Source organism: Anopheles gambiae, chromosome 2 (assembly GCF_943734735.2).
Source record: "Anopheles gambiae chromosome 2, idAnoGambNW_F1_1, whole genome shotgun sequence".
NCBI classification, from domain to species: Eukaryota; Metazoa; Arthropoda; class Insecta; order Diptera; family Culicidae; genus Anopheles; species Anopheles gambiae.
In genome coordinates, this window is record NC_064601.1 from 49,447,581 (window position 1) to 49,464,251 (window position 16,671).

General features: G+C 42.9%; 3 protein-coding genes across 4 annotated transcripts; 1 reads left to right on the forward strand and 2 right to left on the reverse strand.

Annotated features, from left to right (window-relative positions):
• Positions 1 to 972: 972 nt before the first annotated feature.
• On the reverse strand, positions 973 to 2,923 carry LOC1268433 (WD repeat domain phosphoinositide-interacting protein 3). 2 transcript variants are annotated; one of them, XM_024811334.2, is made up of 3 exons: positions 2,489 to 2,923; positions 1,507 to 2,382; positions 973 to 1,442 (listed from the first exon to the last, which is right to left on the reverse strand). In XM_024811334.2, exons 1-3 carry the CDS (start codon positions 2,553 to 2,555, stop codon positions 1,336 to 1,338), a joined length of 1,050 nt encoding a protein of 349 aa, XP_024667084.2. In that variant the 5' UTR covers positions 2,556 to 2,923; the 3' UTR covers positions 973 to 1,335. The 2 variants fall into 2 exon arrangements, with proteins under 2 accessions (XP_024667084.2, XP_061497103.1); XM_061641119.1 differs by having other exon boundaries at positions 973 to 2,382; positions 2,489 to 2,884.
• A 10,019-nt stretch (positions 2,924 to 12,942) lies between these two features.
• On the forward strand, positions 12,943 to 15,150 carry LOC11175746 (histone RNA hairpin-binding protein). Its single transcript, XM_061641125.1, has 5 exons — positions 12,943 to 13,466; positions 13,656 to 13,761; positions 14,024 to 14,441; positions 14,523 to 14,654; positions 14,732 to 15,150. Exons 1-5 carry the CDS (start codon positions 13,326 to 13,328, stop codon positions 14,748 to 14,750), a joined length of 816 nt encoding a protein of 271 aa, XP_061497109.1. The 5' UTR covers positions 12,943 to 13,325; the 3' UTR covers positions 14,751 to 15,150.
• On the reverse strand, positions 15,103 to 16,609 carry LOC3290966 (uncharacterized). The gene is made up of 2 exons (XM_562650.4): positions 16,429 to 16,609; positions 15,103 to 16,365 (listed from the first exon to the last, which is right to left on the reverse strand). The coding sequence occupies exons 1-2, from the start codon at positions 16,530 to 16,532 to the stop codon at positions 15,375 to 15,377; spliced, it is 1,095 nt and encodes a 364-aa protein (XP_562650.4). The 5' UTR covers positions 16,533 to 16,609; the 3' UTR covers positions 15,103 to 15,374.
• Between the last annotated feature and the right edge of the window lie 62 nt (positions 16,610 to 16,671).

Below are 16,671 nucleotides of genomic sequence, written 5' to 3' on the forward strand. Positions count from 1 at the left end.
TGACCTCACAAGATAGCCCATTGTGAATTATGACCAGCGAAGCGTTTGATATTCGATCATATGTTCGGGGACAGGCATCAGTGAAGGTGAGAATCAATTGAAATACGATTGAAATCAGTAAGAAAATACTCTTCAGTATTGGAAAACTGAACATTTATTAAATCAAAAGAAACATTTTAATTACAACCCGATGTTTACAGTCACGGTGACAGATTGGCTTTCCTGTCACTTTTTGTTCGGCGGGTGAAAGATTACAAGTCACAAAAGCAAACAATCAATTTTACAGTTGGAATTTCAATTACAAATACCGTGTGATAAAAATATAGACAAAACTGCATCTATAAACAGTTACATGACTAATTTATGTCAATAAAAACCAAAGCGTTCTTCTTATTTCTACAATTAACTCCTTCACAGTTTCGAAGTCCATCGCAGGTAGGCGCTTGGCCCGGGCAGTTTTCGGTATGTCCCCAAAATATTAAAAAAAAATACTGCGACCAAATTTGTATTAAATCAATTTTAATTTTATTTTTCAACGAAATAGACATAAAAATGAGAAACAACCTATTTTTTTCAAAAACGCGAGACTGACGGGGTTAAGAGAATATTCCAATTAGAAAAGAAGGATCGCGGTTTAGTAAATATCTGTGCACGAAGATACAAAGTCACCGATACGCCCGAACGATGATCAAGTTTTATGTACTGAAAAAGCGTACTTAAATAATCACATTAAACGCCACCCTCGCAAACTATAAAACAAACATTGACGATTGTTAATAAAAATAAAGATTGCTACAAACACATCGTTTTCAGATAGTTTGCTCGGTCCATATGAATCATGTCATATCATTGCACCGCGGTGAACCAGTCCAAATATAAATCTTACGTCATGCAATGTCCCGGATGAATTGCAGATAACGAATGTTTCTCTTTCTACACTAAACTCAACAACAAGCGCCAGAGCGTTGCATGTCAGCTATCGGATGAATGAAAACATGTGTAAATGTATTTTAATTAACTTAGCATAGCTTTTTCTCCGCGTGGTACATCTTGTTCGTCGCTATTAAATAGTTCTGTAGGCAATATGCTCTCCCCTACCGCTGCGCTCGTCCTCAAATACCCTACGCTTCAAGCCGATTGTTAGTTTCTGTTGACTGTTTCTTTGTGTCGCCCTCCCCAAATGCCCCAGAGAATCATATCCGTACGTAAATATATAACCGCCGTGGCCTTCCCTGCCACGTTCGTAGCGCTCCCGCTGCAGTCTCTCGGTCTACCCAATGTTTTTCAAACTCCCTGGTAGCCAGTCGATCCGTCGATTCATCTCGCCGCACGGCTTTACGTCTGGTCGTCGGACATTTCGAGAAACTGGGTACAAACTTCCCGCGAGCATTCGCCCTTGCTGTTGTACACAAACTTGTAGTAATGTCCGTCCGCACATATCACTGAAATGCACAACGTAAATGTATATACAATACAGCCACAAACTCCCAGGTGCACAACACTCACCAATCACCGAATTGTTCTCAGATCCAAACGCGCATATGCAAGGTGGTCCTTGGGGGATGGAAAATTTGCAGAACGACCACTGGCTGGTGAAGTAGCGCGTCAGCAAGCTCGAGCCACCGCCGCCGCCACCGGACGAGCCGCCATCCCGGCCCCTGTTCGGCTCTTCCAGATTAAACACGTGGATTGTGCCGTGATCCGACGACACCACCACCGACGTCGACTGATGATTGAAGTTGATGCAATAAATTTTGGCCTGATTCGAGCCGCGTCGCAGCTCGGCCACCTTCGCACCGCTCCCGGTGTCGAAAATGCGTATCAGCGTGCCCCGATCGCTGGCCGTCGCCAACCGGGTGCCCTGCAGGTTCAGCGCAATGCAGCTGATGGCTGTCTCGTGCGCAATAATCTCGTGCGGCGCCTTCTCCGTGTTGGCCAGATCGACGATCTGCACGTGCCCGGTACGGCGCCCCGGAAAGGCGAGCAGCGATTTGGTGCTGTTCGGGCAGAGCACACACAGGCCCTGCGGGTTTTTGGACGTTTCGAACACGTGCAGCTGGGTCGGCGTTTGCGTGAAGGCGTACACCTTGATGATGCCTTCCAGCACCACCACAATTCGGTCCCGCCGCAGCCGCACCCCCTTGACGGGGGCGTTAAAGTCGAGCGAGATTGCGGGCGCCTTCTTCAGATCGTCCCAGACGAGCACTTTGTTCGGCGGATAGAGTGGCCGCAAGCCACCCCCGACGAGGGCGAGATAGTTGCAGCGGAACAGCATCTCGACGTGGGCGACCCCCCCATCGGTGAAGATTTGACGCTCCTTCTCCTTCAGCGGATCACTGTTGTACACGCGAAAGCCACTGTCGGTGGCGCAGGCGAAACAACCTGTGCGGGAAGAGGTGGGAAATGTGGGGCAGCATGAAGGAAACCCGATGTTCGATTTAGTTTTGGTTGTGAAAAACTGTCCCCCTGCCGTGCTGTGCGCTCTTACCCTGATCCTGATTGAACCCTGCGTACAGCAAACCATTGCCGTACGGATTGCATTCGGCCAGATTCATCTTGCAATTTGCACTACTTGGATGCACTTATGGTGTCCGCGATTGATCGTTTCCCAGTCCCAAACACTCTATCGGCGCATTATTTACGTCATTACTCGCTCCCGAGGGATGTGTGTGATACGCGGGGTACAACCGTGCGGTCCGGTGTTTGTCGCTTGATGCGTAAATTTTCAGCCCTTCGTGCGCTCGCTGCGTTTCTATTTATCTTTCACTATCCGCCCGCAACCTGCCAACGCAAACAATCAATTTCCACCCCCTTTCTTTGCTAATCTTTCTTTCCTCGCACACACAAAAAAAAAGTCGGCCCGTTGTTATTCCTGGCTGCAAGCTACCCGAAACGCTTGCCTGACACATCGACGAACGCTTGAGTGACATGATGTTGGGGTAAGTTTTTCACCGGGCAAAGCGATACGTCAATTTCACACGATACTTCTCGCAGGGTGGGATAAATTTTTAGTTTCAGCTAGTGTAAAATTAATTGTTAATTTGCACATGTTGTGGCTGCGAGTTGTACTCCCCTGGCTCATGACCGCTGTCGGACCATGATGCTAGGAAGGCGGCTAATTAGGTGTAATTGTGTAATGAGAGCGTATTGATTAGGATTGGAATTCGGAGAGCCGTGCAGGGCTTGGGAGATGGACAGATCGGTCTCTCTTGATTCGGGCTTGGTTGCGAGCAGACGTGTGTCGTGATTGATAATTTTATTTGTTAATATATAAGTTTTAATTATATTAATTGTGTTCGCGTCACATATCCAAATCCGAACACAACAGTGGCGACGAGTCTAATATTTTTCGTTTTATCTGTTTTATTTTACCCACGTGTCGAAAATTCCGCGACCACAACGTAAACGACGGAGGATGAGCACCAATGAAGCTAACGGTGCCGGCGTGCAGCCCGAAGAGGATCAGCGGCGTTCGTCATTTGGACGGTCCAGTGCATTGGACCCGGTGCAACAACACATTGGATCAGTTATTGGAAGTGTAACGCAGCACCATCCCGGCCCCTTTCCGGAGCAAGCTGCAAATTTTGGGCGAGATGACCGGCCTGCGCCATTGCACTCGGGTGTCCCTCCGCCATCGCTCTTTGCTGTTCAACATGGACCATCGCAACCATTGCCAACGGGGTCGATGATCTCGGGCTCCAGCACCAACGGCAACACGATGGCAGAGACGTTACAATTGCTTCAACAACAGATGGCACAGCAACAGCAATTATTAAAGCAGATTTTGGGTCAGCGGATGTATACGCCGAATCCAACTGTCCCCAGTTTCCAGCCGGAGCAAATTATCGAAGCGCTCTCCAGGAACATCACGGAGTTTCGTTTCGATGACGAGAGCGGTATCACCTTCAGAGCGTGGTTCTCACGCTACGATGAGCTTTTTAAGAAAGATGCTGCCCGTATCGATGATGCAGCGAAGGTGCGTCTGCTGCTACGCAAGCTAGGTCCCATGGAGCACGACAGGTATTTATCCTTTATTCTACCTGCGCGCGCAAGTGATTTTCAATTTGAGGAAACGATATTAAAGCTCGAAACGTTATTCGATACGCGTGAATCGTTGCTAAGTAAGCGTTTTAAGTGCCTACAATTATGTAAGAAAAGCAGTGAGGACCATCTTACGTTTGCGTGCCGGCTCAACAAAGCGTGCGTAGATTTTGAGCTTAGCAAAATGGGCGAGGAGCAACTAAAGTGTTTGCTTTTTGTGTGCGGTCTAAAAGACGAAACTGATAAAGATATGAGAACTAGGATGCTAGCACGCATTGAGGATAAGCCAGATGTAACTTTACAACAGTTATCTGCCGAGTGCCATAGGGTCATAAACCTAAAACGAGACAGTGCGATGATTGAATCGAATGCTCAGGATAGTAATGTATTTGCCGTGCAGTCTCGGGAACAGCGGTTCCAACGCTCGCAACCAGTGCAACCTAGAAAGCCCAGATACCTTTGTTTCAAGTGTGGTGAGCAACACTGGGTTAGCGAGTGTCCGTTTCGCAACAATAAGTGCAGTGATTGCAAACGTTTTGGTCACAAAGACGGTTATTGCAACCCAGAGGAGAATCAGTATCAGAATTTTAAGTGTAAAAAGGATACAGGATATAATGGTCGGCATGTTTCTAAAACAAACGTTATGACAGTGAATGTGGCAAATGTAAAAGCTCACCGTCGTTTCGTGGATGTTAAGCTTAACGACACTCCAGTCCGTCTCCAATTGGACACAGCCTCTGATATAACTATTATAAATCGAGAGACATGGCAACATATTGGAAGTCCTAGTTTGGCACCATCGTCAGTTCTAACGAAAAATGCTTCAGGGTCACGGTTGGCAATTGATGGTGAATTTGTGTGTACCGTGAGCTTAGGTGAACATACAGCGCAGGCGACAATACGGGTTACAGAAATTAACCTGATGCTTCTTGGCGCAGATTTGGTTGATGTTTTGAAGCTAGGTTCAATTCCAATGGATGCATTTTCAAGCCAATTAATGATTAATAACCATAAATATCCTGATATAGAAGGTATGATCGCCAATGTGCAGATAGATGATGATTTAAAGTGTGTAGCAAACGATTATTTAAACGCAATTCCGATGGTTCATGAGGAAGTTGCCGATGCTACGCGTAGAGATATAATACTTAGCAGATTATACGATTATGTTGTTATGTTCTTTCAAAATATAAACACGATGTGTTTAGTTGGAGCTTGGACGCTAAATCATGCGCAGCGCGAGCTGCGCATTCCTTTTTATTCGAAACTGACAGCATGTCAAGACGGATCGCTATCGCTTAAACCGTGCACAACGGTTTCAGGTCATGGCAATATTGGTCATAATGCCATAACACGCCCAACCAAATTTTTTTTTTTTTTTTTTTTTTTTTTTTTTTTTTTTTTTTTTTTTTTTTTTACGTACAATATTTCTTAATCCTATTTTTATGGACGATTTCTGTTCTATCACCTATCTTTAGTTCAACATTTGGACCGGTTTCTTTAATAATAGTATAAGGTCCTAAAAATGGTTGCTCTAACTTACTAGCCGTTTCATTTCTCAACAAACATTGATCTCCTGGCTCAAAAATCTTGATTTTACTTGTTTGGTCATACTTTAATTTTACCTTATGTTTGTTATTTATGAGCTTTTCTCTGACTTCTCGATGTGAAATTACCAATTTAGCTTGTAAGGTTTTTATATAGTTGTCTAAATCGTAATGCATTTCCTTTTTAGGGTTTTCTAAGCAATTCGAAGGAATATTAGGCAGTCGGCCATATAATAAAAAGAAAGGGGAATAACCTGTTACTGTATGTACAATGTTGTTGTACGAAAACTCATAGAATTGAATCCAATCCTTCCAAGCTAGTGGGTTGTCTTTGCAATGAATTCTTAGGAAATTCCCTAACATTTTATGTGAATTTTCCAAGGCTCCTATGCTTTCATGGTGATATGCCGTGGAATTTAGTTTTTCAATATTAAGTTGTTTGCAAAGTTCGATGAATAGTTTTGACATAAACTCTGCTCCTCTATCCGTGCAAATGATTTTTGGTATCCCATATTTGAGAATTACTTTTTCTACGAATGCCTTTGCTACCGTTTCCGTTCTTTTGTCTGTAATAGGTGTTGCTGTGATGAATTTAGTAAGATCGCATTGTGTTGTCAAAATATATTCACAACCTTCTACTTTCACAAGTGGTCCTACCAAATCTAAATATATTTTTTCCATGGGCTCGCTAGCAGTAGACGTTATTGTTAATGGTATTTTTGGTTCACTTATCTTTTTGTTCACCTGACACTCTTTACATTTTTTAACCATGTTCCGTACATCTGTATCTATGCCCTTCCATGTATATCGTTGTTTAATGGTTTTCAACATTCTATTTACTCCTGCATGTCCTGCTGTAGGCAGAATATGATGATCGTTCATAATGAGCAATTTTAATTCTTTTTCACAATCTTTGATTATTTTTATATCCCTTTGCATTACTACTATTTTTGGAAGGTTTTTTATATTTATCATTTTGATGTTTTCAAGAAGTTTTTTGATCTTCTCATCATATTTCCTTATTACCAGTATCACCTCTTTCCCTATTTCTTTTTTTATTTTCAAAATATCGAGCAATATTCTCCGTAGATGAATTATGCTTTGTGTATCGGGAATTTTGATTTTTTCGTTTGTTGCTACAACATTTTTTATCTCAGGGCAAACTACGAGCTCTACGAATACAGTTTTTGATGAAGGCTGTGGATTGTTCGGAATGTTCTTGTCTGAAGAAGCGTCATTTTGTTTAGAAATCATAGACCTTGTTGTTGTTAGTACTACGTCATGATTGAGTGTTTTGAGATCGTCACTTGACATTCGAGAAAGTGCATCTGCCACCACATTATCAGTTCCTTTTGTATACTGGATCACGAAATCGAACTCCTCTAATGCAAGGCGGAATTTAGTGAGTCTGCTTGATGGGTCAGTCATTGTAAATAAGTAGACCAGCGGTCTATGATCAGTGAAAATTTCGAATGTTTTTCCAAACAAATAGGGACGAAAATGTTTTGTAGCCCACACTACTGCTAGCTATTCCTTTTCTATTGTACCATAGTTTAATTCGGCTTTGTTCAAAGCTCTGCTTGCATAAGCTATGGGTTTCCCATTTTTATTTTGTAAGACTGCACCGATGGCTGTTCCCGATGCATCCGTATGTAATATGAATTTATTATTTTCGCTGAAATCCGGAAAGTCTAAAAGTGGTGGATTTATAAATTTTTGTTAAAGTGTTTCAAATGATTGATTACATTCTGGAGTCCATGTGAAAGGAACATTTTTTCTTGTGAGCATATTAAGCGGCATACAAATGCTAGCAAAATTTTGTATGTGCTTCCTATAGTAATTGGCAAACGCAATGAATCGTTTAACTTGATCTGCGCTGGTTGGTACAGGCCAATTCTTAATACATTCAATTTTTGCTGGATCAGGTTTTATCCCTTCATTAGAAATGTAATGTCCAAGATAAACCAATTCTTTTTTTAGAAAATGACATTTTTCAGGATTTAATTTTAAATTGACTTTTTGTAATCTAGTAAAGGTAGCAATAAGATTTGTATTATGCTCCTGTAAGTTTTTCCCGAAAACAATAATGTCATCAAGATAAACCAAACATTTTTCTTGATTTAGTCCTGACAAAGCAATTGTCATAAGCCTCGAAAAAGTTGATGGGCTGATTTTAAGACCCATAGGTAATCTTGTCATCTGATATTGGCCCGTTGCTGTGGTAAATGCTGTTATTGGCCGGTCCTCTTTATTAAGTTGAACTTGGTAGTATCCTTGTGACAAATCAAGGTGCGAGAAATATTTGGCACCAGCCAATGAATCAATTACTTCCTCTATATTAGGAAGTGGAAATTTATCATCTTGTATAACTGAATTTACTTTCCGATAATCTACTACTAGCCGCCATTTTTTCGTATCATTTGACGATTTTTTAGGTACCAATAAAATAGGGCTATTCCAGTCGGATTGAGCGGGTTCAATTATGTTCTCATTCAGCATTTTATTAATCTGTTTTTCTGTTTCACTTTTCTGAAAATATGGCAACCGATATTGCTTTGAATAGCTTGGTGTTACATTAGTTTTTGCTTTAATATTAGCTTGAAGACAGCTTGAAGGTTTAAGAACGTCATTATTGAGACAAAAAATATCGTTAAATTTTAAACACAATTTTGAAATCATTTTTCTTTCATCATCTGTTAAATGTGCTAAATTTAATTCTTTAAGAAGTTGTTTGGCCCTGTCAGTATTTTCATCGTTTCTTTTAAATTCAATTATATTATAAGCTTCAGCAGGTTGAATTATTGGTTTGAAATTTTTAATGGAAGTTGGTTTGTTTGAAAAATTAACTAACTTAACAGGAAGTTTCCCATTTATTGGTGTTGCTAAACTGTTGGCAACAAAAACATGTGGCGATAATTGTTCACTCATTATTACAGACATTTCAGTTGTATCTGTATCAACATATGTAAGTAATTCAGTTCTTGCAGGTATATGAAAATTATTATAATATTTAGGTGGGGTAAAAGAAATTTTCATTTTAGAAAAATCAAAAATAGCATTAAATTGTTTTAAGAAATTGGTACCAATTAACCCATTAATATCTGACGGTAAATTATTTAGTACATGAAAACGAATAGGATATTTATTATTATCAATAGTTATTGTCGTGTCGATATATCCCATAGTTTGAGTATTGCCATTAAGGCCTCTGACCATAAACTTATTATGAGGATTAATATATACATGGTTGGGAATACATCGTTGTGCAATAATGCAACAAGATGCTCCGCTATCTATAATAAATTGGATTTTTTTTGAAAAAAGGTGACCAAAAATTTTAACGGTTTTGATTATATCAAAATCAACGAAATAAATCCAACAAATTTACGTCTTCCTCTTCCTGCGTTGGTGCATCATTGGCTGAAAAGTTTTCGTGTTGATGTGTGTTGTTTGGATTTGACCTATTTGGCAAAAATGATGAACTTCCACGAAATGCGTTATTGTTTCCCCTTTGATTTCCTCTTAAGTATCGAAAACCAGATGGTCGGCGATAACCACCTCGGGCTCGCATGGGTGGTCGATTGTACCAGTTTTGTCGATGGTTCCACAATGCATCATGGTTTCCATCATTGTTTTCAAATTCAGAGGAACATTCCAAAGCATCAGAAATCGCCTTGCTTAGTGTGGGAGGATTTCTTGCTTTCAGAAAAAAATTTGTTGTTGAATTGGATAGTCCCCCTATAAACGCACGTATAGCTGTTGTTTCCACTATATTTTTCGCAGAACCTTCCGAAACAAAATTTCCAGCTGAAACATGGGCCGCTGCTAGTTTTGCAGACAAAGCTTCAATTTCTGACCCATACTCGGAAATGTCACGCTTTCCTTGCCTCTTGGTTCCCATCTCGTGTTCCACCGCCAAAGGTGTCATTTTTACAGCGAATTTTTCTTTTAGGAGTTTAAGCGCCTCCTCAATTGTATTAGCAGGAGTGATAACTCCATGCGCTACGCCTGTCAGTGTGGTTCTCAAAAATTTTAAAAAGTGATGCTCATCTACACCTTCTGAATATTCTCGAAACAACTCAACACTTTCTATATAATTCGCAAGGTCTTTTGAATTACCATCATATGGTTTAATTAGTTTTAATCCTAAATTTAAGTCAAGTTTTGTCGTCATTGTCGCGTTTTTGTTTGTCTGCTTGTTGCAAGTTTTTTGTCTGAACACTACCGAACCCACAGCCGCCACCAATTCTGTACTCACCTTCGGTTTTGTTGTTTTGTTTCTGATCGCACTTTTCCGCTCATCCACAGCGCTGCGGGTTGCTTTCTTCATTAGGTTGTCGGTAGACAAAGGCGAGATAGGCTGCTCGCTTAGGAATTTTCACGTAATTGTACACACACTAAAGTGATGATTTGATGATCGACGTTGCGGGTGTTGCTTGTCTTGTCACCAAAGTTTTCTGCCTGGCACGTACAATAAACAAAGACACGATTGTCACCAAAATTTTTGCCTGTTGCACACAAAAGCGACGAACTCGATGATCCGACGGTGAGGGTGTTGCTCGTATTGTCGTCCAAAATTTCTGCCTGACACACACACACAATAGACAACGAACACGATGATCCACGATGAGGGGCGTTGTTTGTTTTGTCACCACAACTCTAGCCTGATGCACACAAAAGCGACGAACTCGATGATCCTCGGTAAGGGTGTAACTTGTATTGTTACCCAAAACCTCTGCCTGACACACACAATAGACAGCGAACGCGATTGTCACCAATTTTTTTTTTTCTTGATGCACACAAAAGCGACGAACTCGATGATCCACGGTGAGGGTGTTGCTCGTATTGTTTTCCAAAATTTCTGCCTGACACACACACACTAGACAACGAACACGATGATTCACGATGAGGGGCGTTGTTTGTTTTGTCACCAAAACTTTTTTTTTTTTTTTACATGCACACTAATACAGCGAACTGGTGTCACAAGAGGGCCGGAACGGTTGCTGCTCTTCACACGTTAACTTTTTTTTTTCTTCTTTTTTTTTACACTCAGTAGGCGATGAACTCAGTGAGGCGATGACAGTAACAGTTATTTCGATTTTGTTTTTTTTTTTTATTTTTTTTTTACACCAAACACTATTGCTCTGGTTCAATCATGTGACGCATTTTTATATGGACACATTACACCGCACTTTGCTACTGCTGCTCTTTTGATGTCACAATGCAATAAATATCACTTCTGCACGTATGGCAATGTTATACGTATGCCATATTTAGCGTTTTCCCAATATGTTGCTGTTGCTCCTGGCAGGATCGCCATGTTATGTTCTTTCAAAATATAAACACGATGTGTTTAGTTGGAGCTTGGACGCTAAATCATGCGCAGCGCGAGCTGCGCATTCCTTTTTATTCGAAACTGACAGCATGTCAAGACGGATCGCTATCGCTTAAACCGTGCACAACGGTTTCAGGTCATGGCAATATTGGTCATAATGCCATAACAATGTAAAGAATGGCTGGCCATGTGAAATTCCATTTAACGAAGAGCTTGAAAGTTTTTGCAACGTTAAAGATGGCTTAACTATAGAAAAAGGGTGCATAATATTTGGAGCGAGGGTAGTAATACCAAATGCACTACAGAAGCGATGCCTTGACCAGCTGCATAAGGGTCATCCAGGCATAGTTAATATGAAAGCAAAAGCGCGTTGTTGCATTTACTGGCCATTAATAGAAACAGACATAGTTAAGGTGGTTAACAATTGTAATACATGTCAGGTCGCAGTAAAAGCATCACCAAAAGACCAAATAGTAAATTGGCCAAAGTCACTTTTAATTAAACCTAGTTATGCGGAGATTAAACCGGTCGATGTTACACCGAGGTTGCATGTAGGCGAATTGATATATATGAAATATTTCATGCAAAATAATTATATATGGATTTCCGGCAAAGTAACTAAACGTATAGGAAATGTTAGGTATGAGATCAATACTGGTGATAACCGTAGGTATAGACGGCATATAAATCAACTACGAAAGTGTAATCCGACCAATGATCAAGAAAAATACTAAACTGCCATTAGATATACTATCGCGGCAAAGTCATAGTAGTGCATGCCAGTTGGAACGATATTCTCGCCGCTCTTCTCGTGTTAGAAGACCGGCTTGTAGATTTGAACCGTACCAACTGAATTAAGGGAAGGAGATGTTGTGGCTGCGAGTTGTACTCCCCTGGCTCATGACCGCTGTCGGACCATGATGCTAGGAAGGCGGCTAATTAGGTGTAATTGTGTAATGAGAGCGTATTGATTAGGATTGGAATTCGGAGAGCCGTGCAGGACTTGGGAGATGGACAGATCGGTCTCTCTTGATTCGGGCTTGGTTGCGAGCAGACGTGTGTCGTGATTGATAATTTTATTTGTTAATATATAAGTTTTAATTATATTAATTGTGTTCGCGTCACATATCCAAATCCGAACACAACAGCACAGTACAGGAAAATACACACAATTAACCGTGACCTGTGCATCTTCAAAGATTGAAATGTTGAAACTTATAAATTCACGCAAATTCACGAATAAACGATGCACTTGTATTTCTTCTAGGCCACATTCAATGAAATAGCACATTAAAATACAGTAGATCGACAAATACCTTTTATCCGGCTGTCGGTTTATCCGTGCTATTGACACATGACAAATTAATGCAAAGGTGACATTGCGTTCTGAGGAGGATATTTGAAAAACGGTTATCAGAGCACATAGTCATAACAAAAACCACTTTATTTCATGGAAAATTTCAAATATTCTCAATGGAGAAACATTAAGTTATTAAAAACTTGGCAATTTTTATCAAAAGATAAAATAAATTTTTAAAAATTCAAACCTAGAATGGACCGTCCCCTCGTAGCAAGGATTCAGTATTCGGCTACGTGGTAATGAATGAAGTCTCGAAAGCCTGTATAGGCCGGCATATCCGCGTAGGACGTTATGCCAAATAGAAGAAGACCTTTAATCCTATCGATTAAACATTAGTAGAATATTTTTTTAATCATTAGCAATAGATTTATCAATTGTTCTTTAACAAAACTGAAGTTAAAAAATATCAATAGACACTAAATAGCTGCACGATAAATGTTTTTGCCAAACTGACCATCCCAGAAAATGTTTGCCACGATTGACATACTGTCAAATTCATTCGCACGGTAAATCCGCCCGCCGGTTAATCCGTTCCGAGATAATCGACGTTCTACTGTACCCTTTCCTGTTGGGGGTTATTTTGTTGTGTGCACAACTGTCAGACACGCTTCTATGTGTTGGTGCGAGGAGCATGCATGATACAGCCTTGCTCCCGATGCTCGCTCGTTTATGTTTTCCCGCGCATCGTCCCTTGGTGGTGGCTTGCGGCACATTCCCTCCGAATTTACAATTTACAATCTATCCGTGCTGCGGTGCTTGATGTACGTTAAGCAGGCCCTCTGGCGTCGATAAGAATGCAGTTAAGCCTTCCCTGTGCTGCAGTGTCGTGCCGTTTTTAGCTTGATGCTTTACATGCATATGCAACAACACATATGCAGCCCTGTGAACTAGTCTGTGCAGTTTAATTTTTAAAATCCGTGTTTTACAACGCGACCGAGATTGAGATAATTTGTGTGTGTTTTGTTATAAATTAAATACTTAACTCCTAAAACGAATCAGTTTCACTGAGGATACATTGACTCGCCTGACCCCACCGCACACAATGTCGAGCACAAGCGTGGATTTCAGTAGTAAAATAGATTTCCCTACCAGTTGGTACGAACCAACGCCGGAGGAGCTGGAGGAGGAGGCAAGAATGCTGCGATCAGCGCGCCAACTCCCGGAACCGAACGAAGCTGCATCGGTATGTATAAGCGCTCCACACACAGAGCGTTTGGGGATGTGTTGGTGAACTAGCGCGCCGCTAAACGTCGCTGGCTTTCATTTCTCCGAACGTCTTGCTCGCTGTGTGTTGCTGCACTCGGATGCATGAACGACCTGTTTCCACTAACCTTTTCTGCGTCGTTTTCCATTGTCAAAATAAACACAACAGAGCGCAGCCGGCACGGAAAGCCAAAGTTTAGCCGGGGAAGCGGATGAAATGTCCATCCTGTACAAAGCAGCCAGCGGAGGACGACAAATCGAGATTGATATTCTAGGTAAGTGGCGATGATGATGATGATGGTGGTGTCCTTTCCTTTTCCCCATGGGTTACTGACGATCACAACCCGCTTGCTTTGTCGTGCTGCTGGTGAGAGGCAATGCAAACACAATAGTGTGATGATGGAAGGCGAAGAGTTGAGGTTATGGCGATTCGTTTAGCAAGTTTTGCGTGTTTTTACTGTATCGTGCATCTCTTCCCCGCTCTCCTCGGTCCTGGGGTGTGTTTCGTGACCAATGTCCCGTGTTCCCTTTCCACAGATTCCGCCAATGTGACCAAGTTCGAAAAATTGGTCCAAAATGATCTCATAAAGTCACCGTTCAAGCGACGCCTGTCCGGTGGGTCGAGCAGCGAAGAAACGGACGACAGACGAGCCGTCTCGGTGATGGACCGCGACGTGGACGGGGATGGTGAGGCGGCCGGTGGTTCGCCGAGCAGCGGGACCAGAGCCGGGGGCGGTACCGGTGGCCAGTGGAAAAAGAGCAAGAAGCATGAAAACGATCACGGCAGCAGCTTGCGGTCGCGGCGCGAAAGTTCCAGCTCCGGTGCGTCTAGTCAAAACAGCCGCCGCCAGATAGAGTACGAAACGGATGAGGCTGTGCTGGCGCGTCGTCAAAAGCAGATCGATTACGGCAAAAACACCCTTGGCTACGAGACTTACATACAGCAAGTGCCGAGGTACGTGTACTGAACGAATGGAAGAGGAGGAGCGAAAGTGGTACAGGTTTTCATCATCATTCTATCGCTTCCCTATTGCAGACATGCACGCACCAAAGAACATCCCGCGACGCCGCAAAAGCACCTGAAATACAGCCGCCGTGCGTGGGACGGTCTTATAAAGGTTTGGCGTAAGAAGTTGCACTGCTTCGATCCCAACGGCGACAGCAGCACGTAAGTAACACATAATGAGGTAGTGCTAATTGCATGTCCCCTAATCGACCGTAATTCTATCTCCCTTCCGTATGCAGGTTCGATGAAAACGCCTGAAACACTTGTGGCAGCGCACAGACCGACTGGGGGCGCGATATCTTGTAGAGGGAAATGGTTATGGAAAGGAGAGCATTGATTGTTCTGATGAAAAACAACGATGCCATCGGGGGTGTTTGTTACGGTTCCATATTTATTACAATCCGCCCAACCCCACCGAGCGTGAGCGACCACCAGGGTAGGGATGACGTGTGAAGCCGAGAGTGCATGTACAAAATCGCTATTGGTTCTTTTTGTTTGTTTGCGTGCGCGTCTCCTCAAACCCCATTACACGTAGTTTTTTTTTTTGTACACATTGAAGTGAATATTATTTACAAATAATTATGCAAAATACTTGCAACAAATATAGTCGTTTGTGCTATACCACTCGTCCCACACTGGGACACTGGGAAGAATGCAACTCTTTATTTGTATGTGTCATTAAATCTATAAGGGACTACCGAAGGAAAAGCAATAATTATTTCGTTCGAATTGAGGTATAAAGAAAACGGGATCTGATTTCGATTTAAATTTCCCAACGTGTAGTTGGAGAGCTGTACATACAAGGGTATAATCCGCGGACGGAAAATGTAAGACCACAGGGAAGATAAGGTACTTCCCACACAGGGAGAGATCGTGGTGGCACTATTGCAACGCAAATGATTGTTCCGCCTTACTTCCGTGCGATCCATTTTGGGCCGATCCTCGTTGCTCTTGTAGCAGTTCCAGCAAACGGTCCAGCTTTTGATCTTGCCGAGCTGCCAGGTCCGCCAGTCGGTTGTCGACAAAATGCTCAAGCTGTACAAATTTGGCGTCGATGTACTGTTTGATCCTGGTTTCGATATTCGCATTGGCAACAGAAAGCGCGAGGTTGGCCATATCCGGTAGTACCGACCCAGGAACGCCACTACCAGCCGATGATTGAACGTTGTTGTTTACAGCATGGATGTTATCGAGCATCGACGCGGCAGCAGCCGCCGATTGGCCGTCGTTGTTCGCAGCCGGGGTGTGATTCGACGGCGTGGACGCTTCAACCGATGACTGTGCGTTGCTATGCGCAACGTCAATGTTGTCCAGTGGCATGCTTCCTGCTGCTGCAGCTGCAATCGATGATAGTCTAGCGTTGTTGTTCTCAAAGTTCTGTTGCGCAGAAAGCATGGAGCCAAGTATCAAATGTTTGCATCGTTCCGCACGCTCCGACAGGGTAGCCCCCTGCAGGCGCTGCTGCACAGCGTCCGGGTTAATTAGTTTGCTCTCCGCCATCATCATCCTCATCGCACGCAACGGGTCTGTATTGCGCATCAGGTACAGGTGCGTGGTGTACAGCGATACAGGTTCGCTCGGATCGTCCATAATGAACTTCACGTGCAGCTCACTGGTCTCCGTCTCGATGCTCAAGTCGTACCGATACACATGTCCATCCACTATCGTGTACAGCAGCTCCCCGTGCACGGTACGGTTGTATTCGCGCAACCGGCCATAGTAAACTTCTACGACAGGACATTCGGCGATGATCGAAACGCCCCGTACCAGGTACAATGGGGTTATGGTCAGATGCATTTCGCACGGCTCTTGGTCCTCACTGCCCGACAGAACCAGACACTGGTCGTAGCGCAATAGATCGTCCAGCGTGCAACTAAAACGGGAGTAACATGTATCGTTCGGTGCGTTCCAGGCGTTGCCAGCTAAGATTACTTACAATTCCGGTTCCGAGGAAGTGATTGTGTCCGCGGATGCATGGTTTTCGATCGACCCGTCGGCGGGGCGCCAATTAAAGCTCAAACGAAACATTTGCGTACCCATCGTGAGGCGAAAAAGTCCGCAAAACCTATCCCCTTCGGCTGTGCCGATCCGTACGAACTCGGGCGGTGTACCGGACCGTGTCCTGTCAGCTCACTCTGCACAAACATAAACAAATACAATACGAAACGTCAAACGCCGC

Bases quoted from the DNA above. Each gene is read 5' to 3' on its own strand.
- LOC11175746 (XM_061641125.1), top strand. From the start codon at position 13,326: ATGTCGAGCACAAGCGTGGATTTCAGTAGTAAAATAGATTTCCCTACC. The intron at 13,762-14,023 runs GTAAGTGGCGAT...CCCTTTCCACAG, and splicing joins AATCGAGATTGATATTCTAG to ATTCCGCCAATGTGACCAAG. The intron at 14,442-14,522 runs GTACGTGTACTG...TCCCTATTGCAG, and splicing joins TACATACAGCAAGTGCCGAG to ACATGCACGCACCAAAGAAC.
- LOC1268433 (XM_061641119.1), bottom strand. From the start codon at position 2,555: ATGAATCTGGCCGAATGCAATCCGTACGGCAATGGTTTGCTGTACGCA. The intron at 2,383-2,488 runs GTAAGAGCGCAC...CTTCCCGCACAG, and splicing joins AGGGTTCAATCAGGATCAGG to GTTGTTTCGCCTGCGCCACC.
- LOC3290966 (XM_562650.4), bottom strand. From the start codon at position 16,532: ATGGGTACGCAAATGTTTCGTTTGAGCTTTAATTGGCGCCCCGCCGAC. The intron at 16,366-16,428 runs GTAAGTAATCTT...CTCCCGTTTTAG, and splicing joins ACTTCCTCGGAACCGGAATT to TTGCACGCTGGACGATCTAT.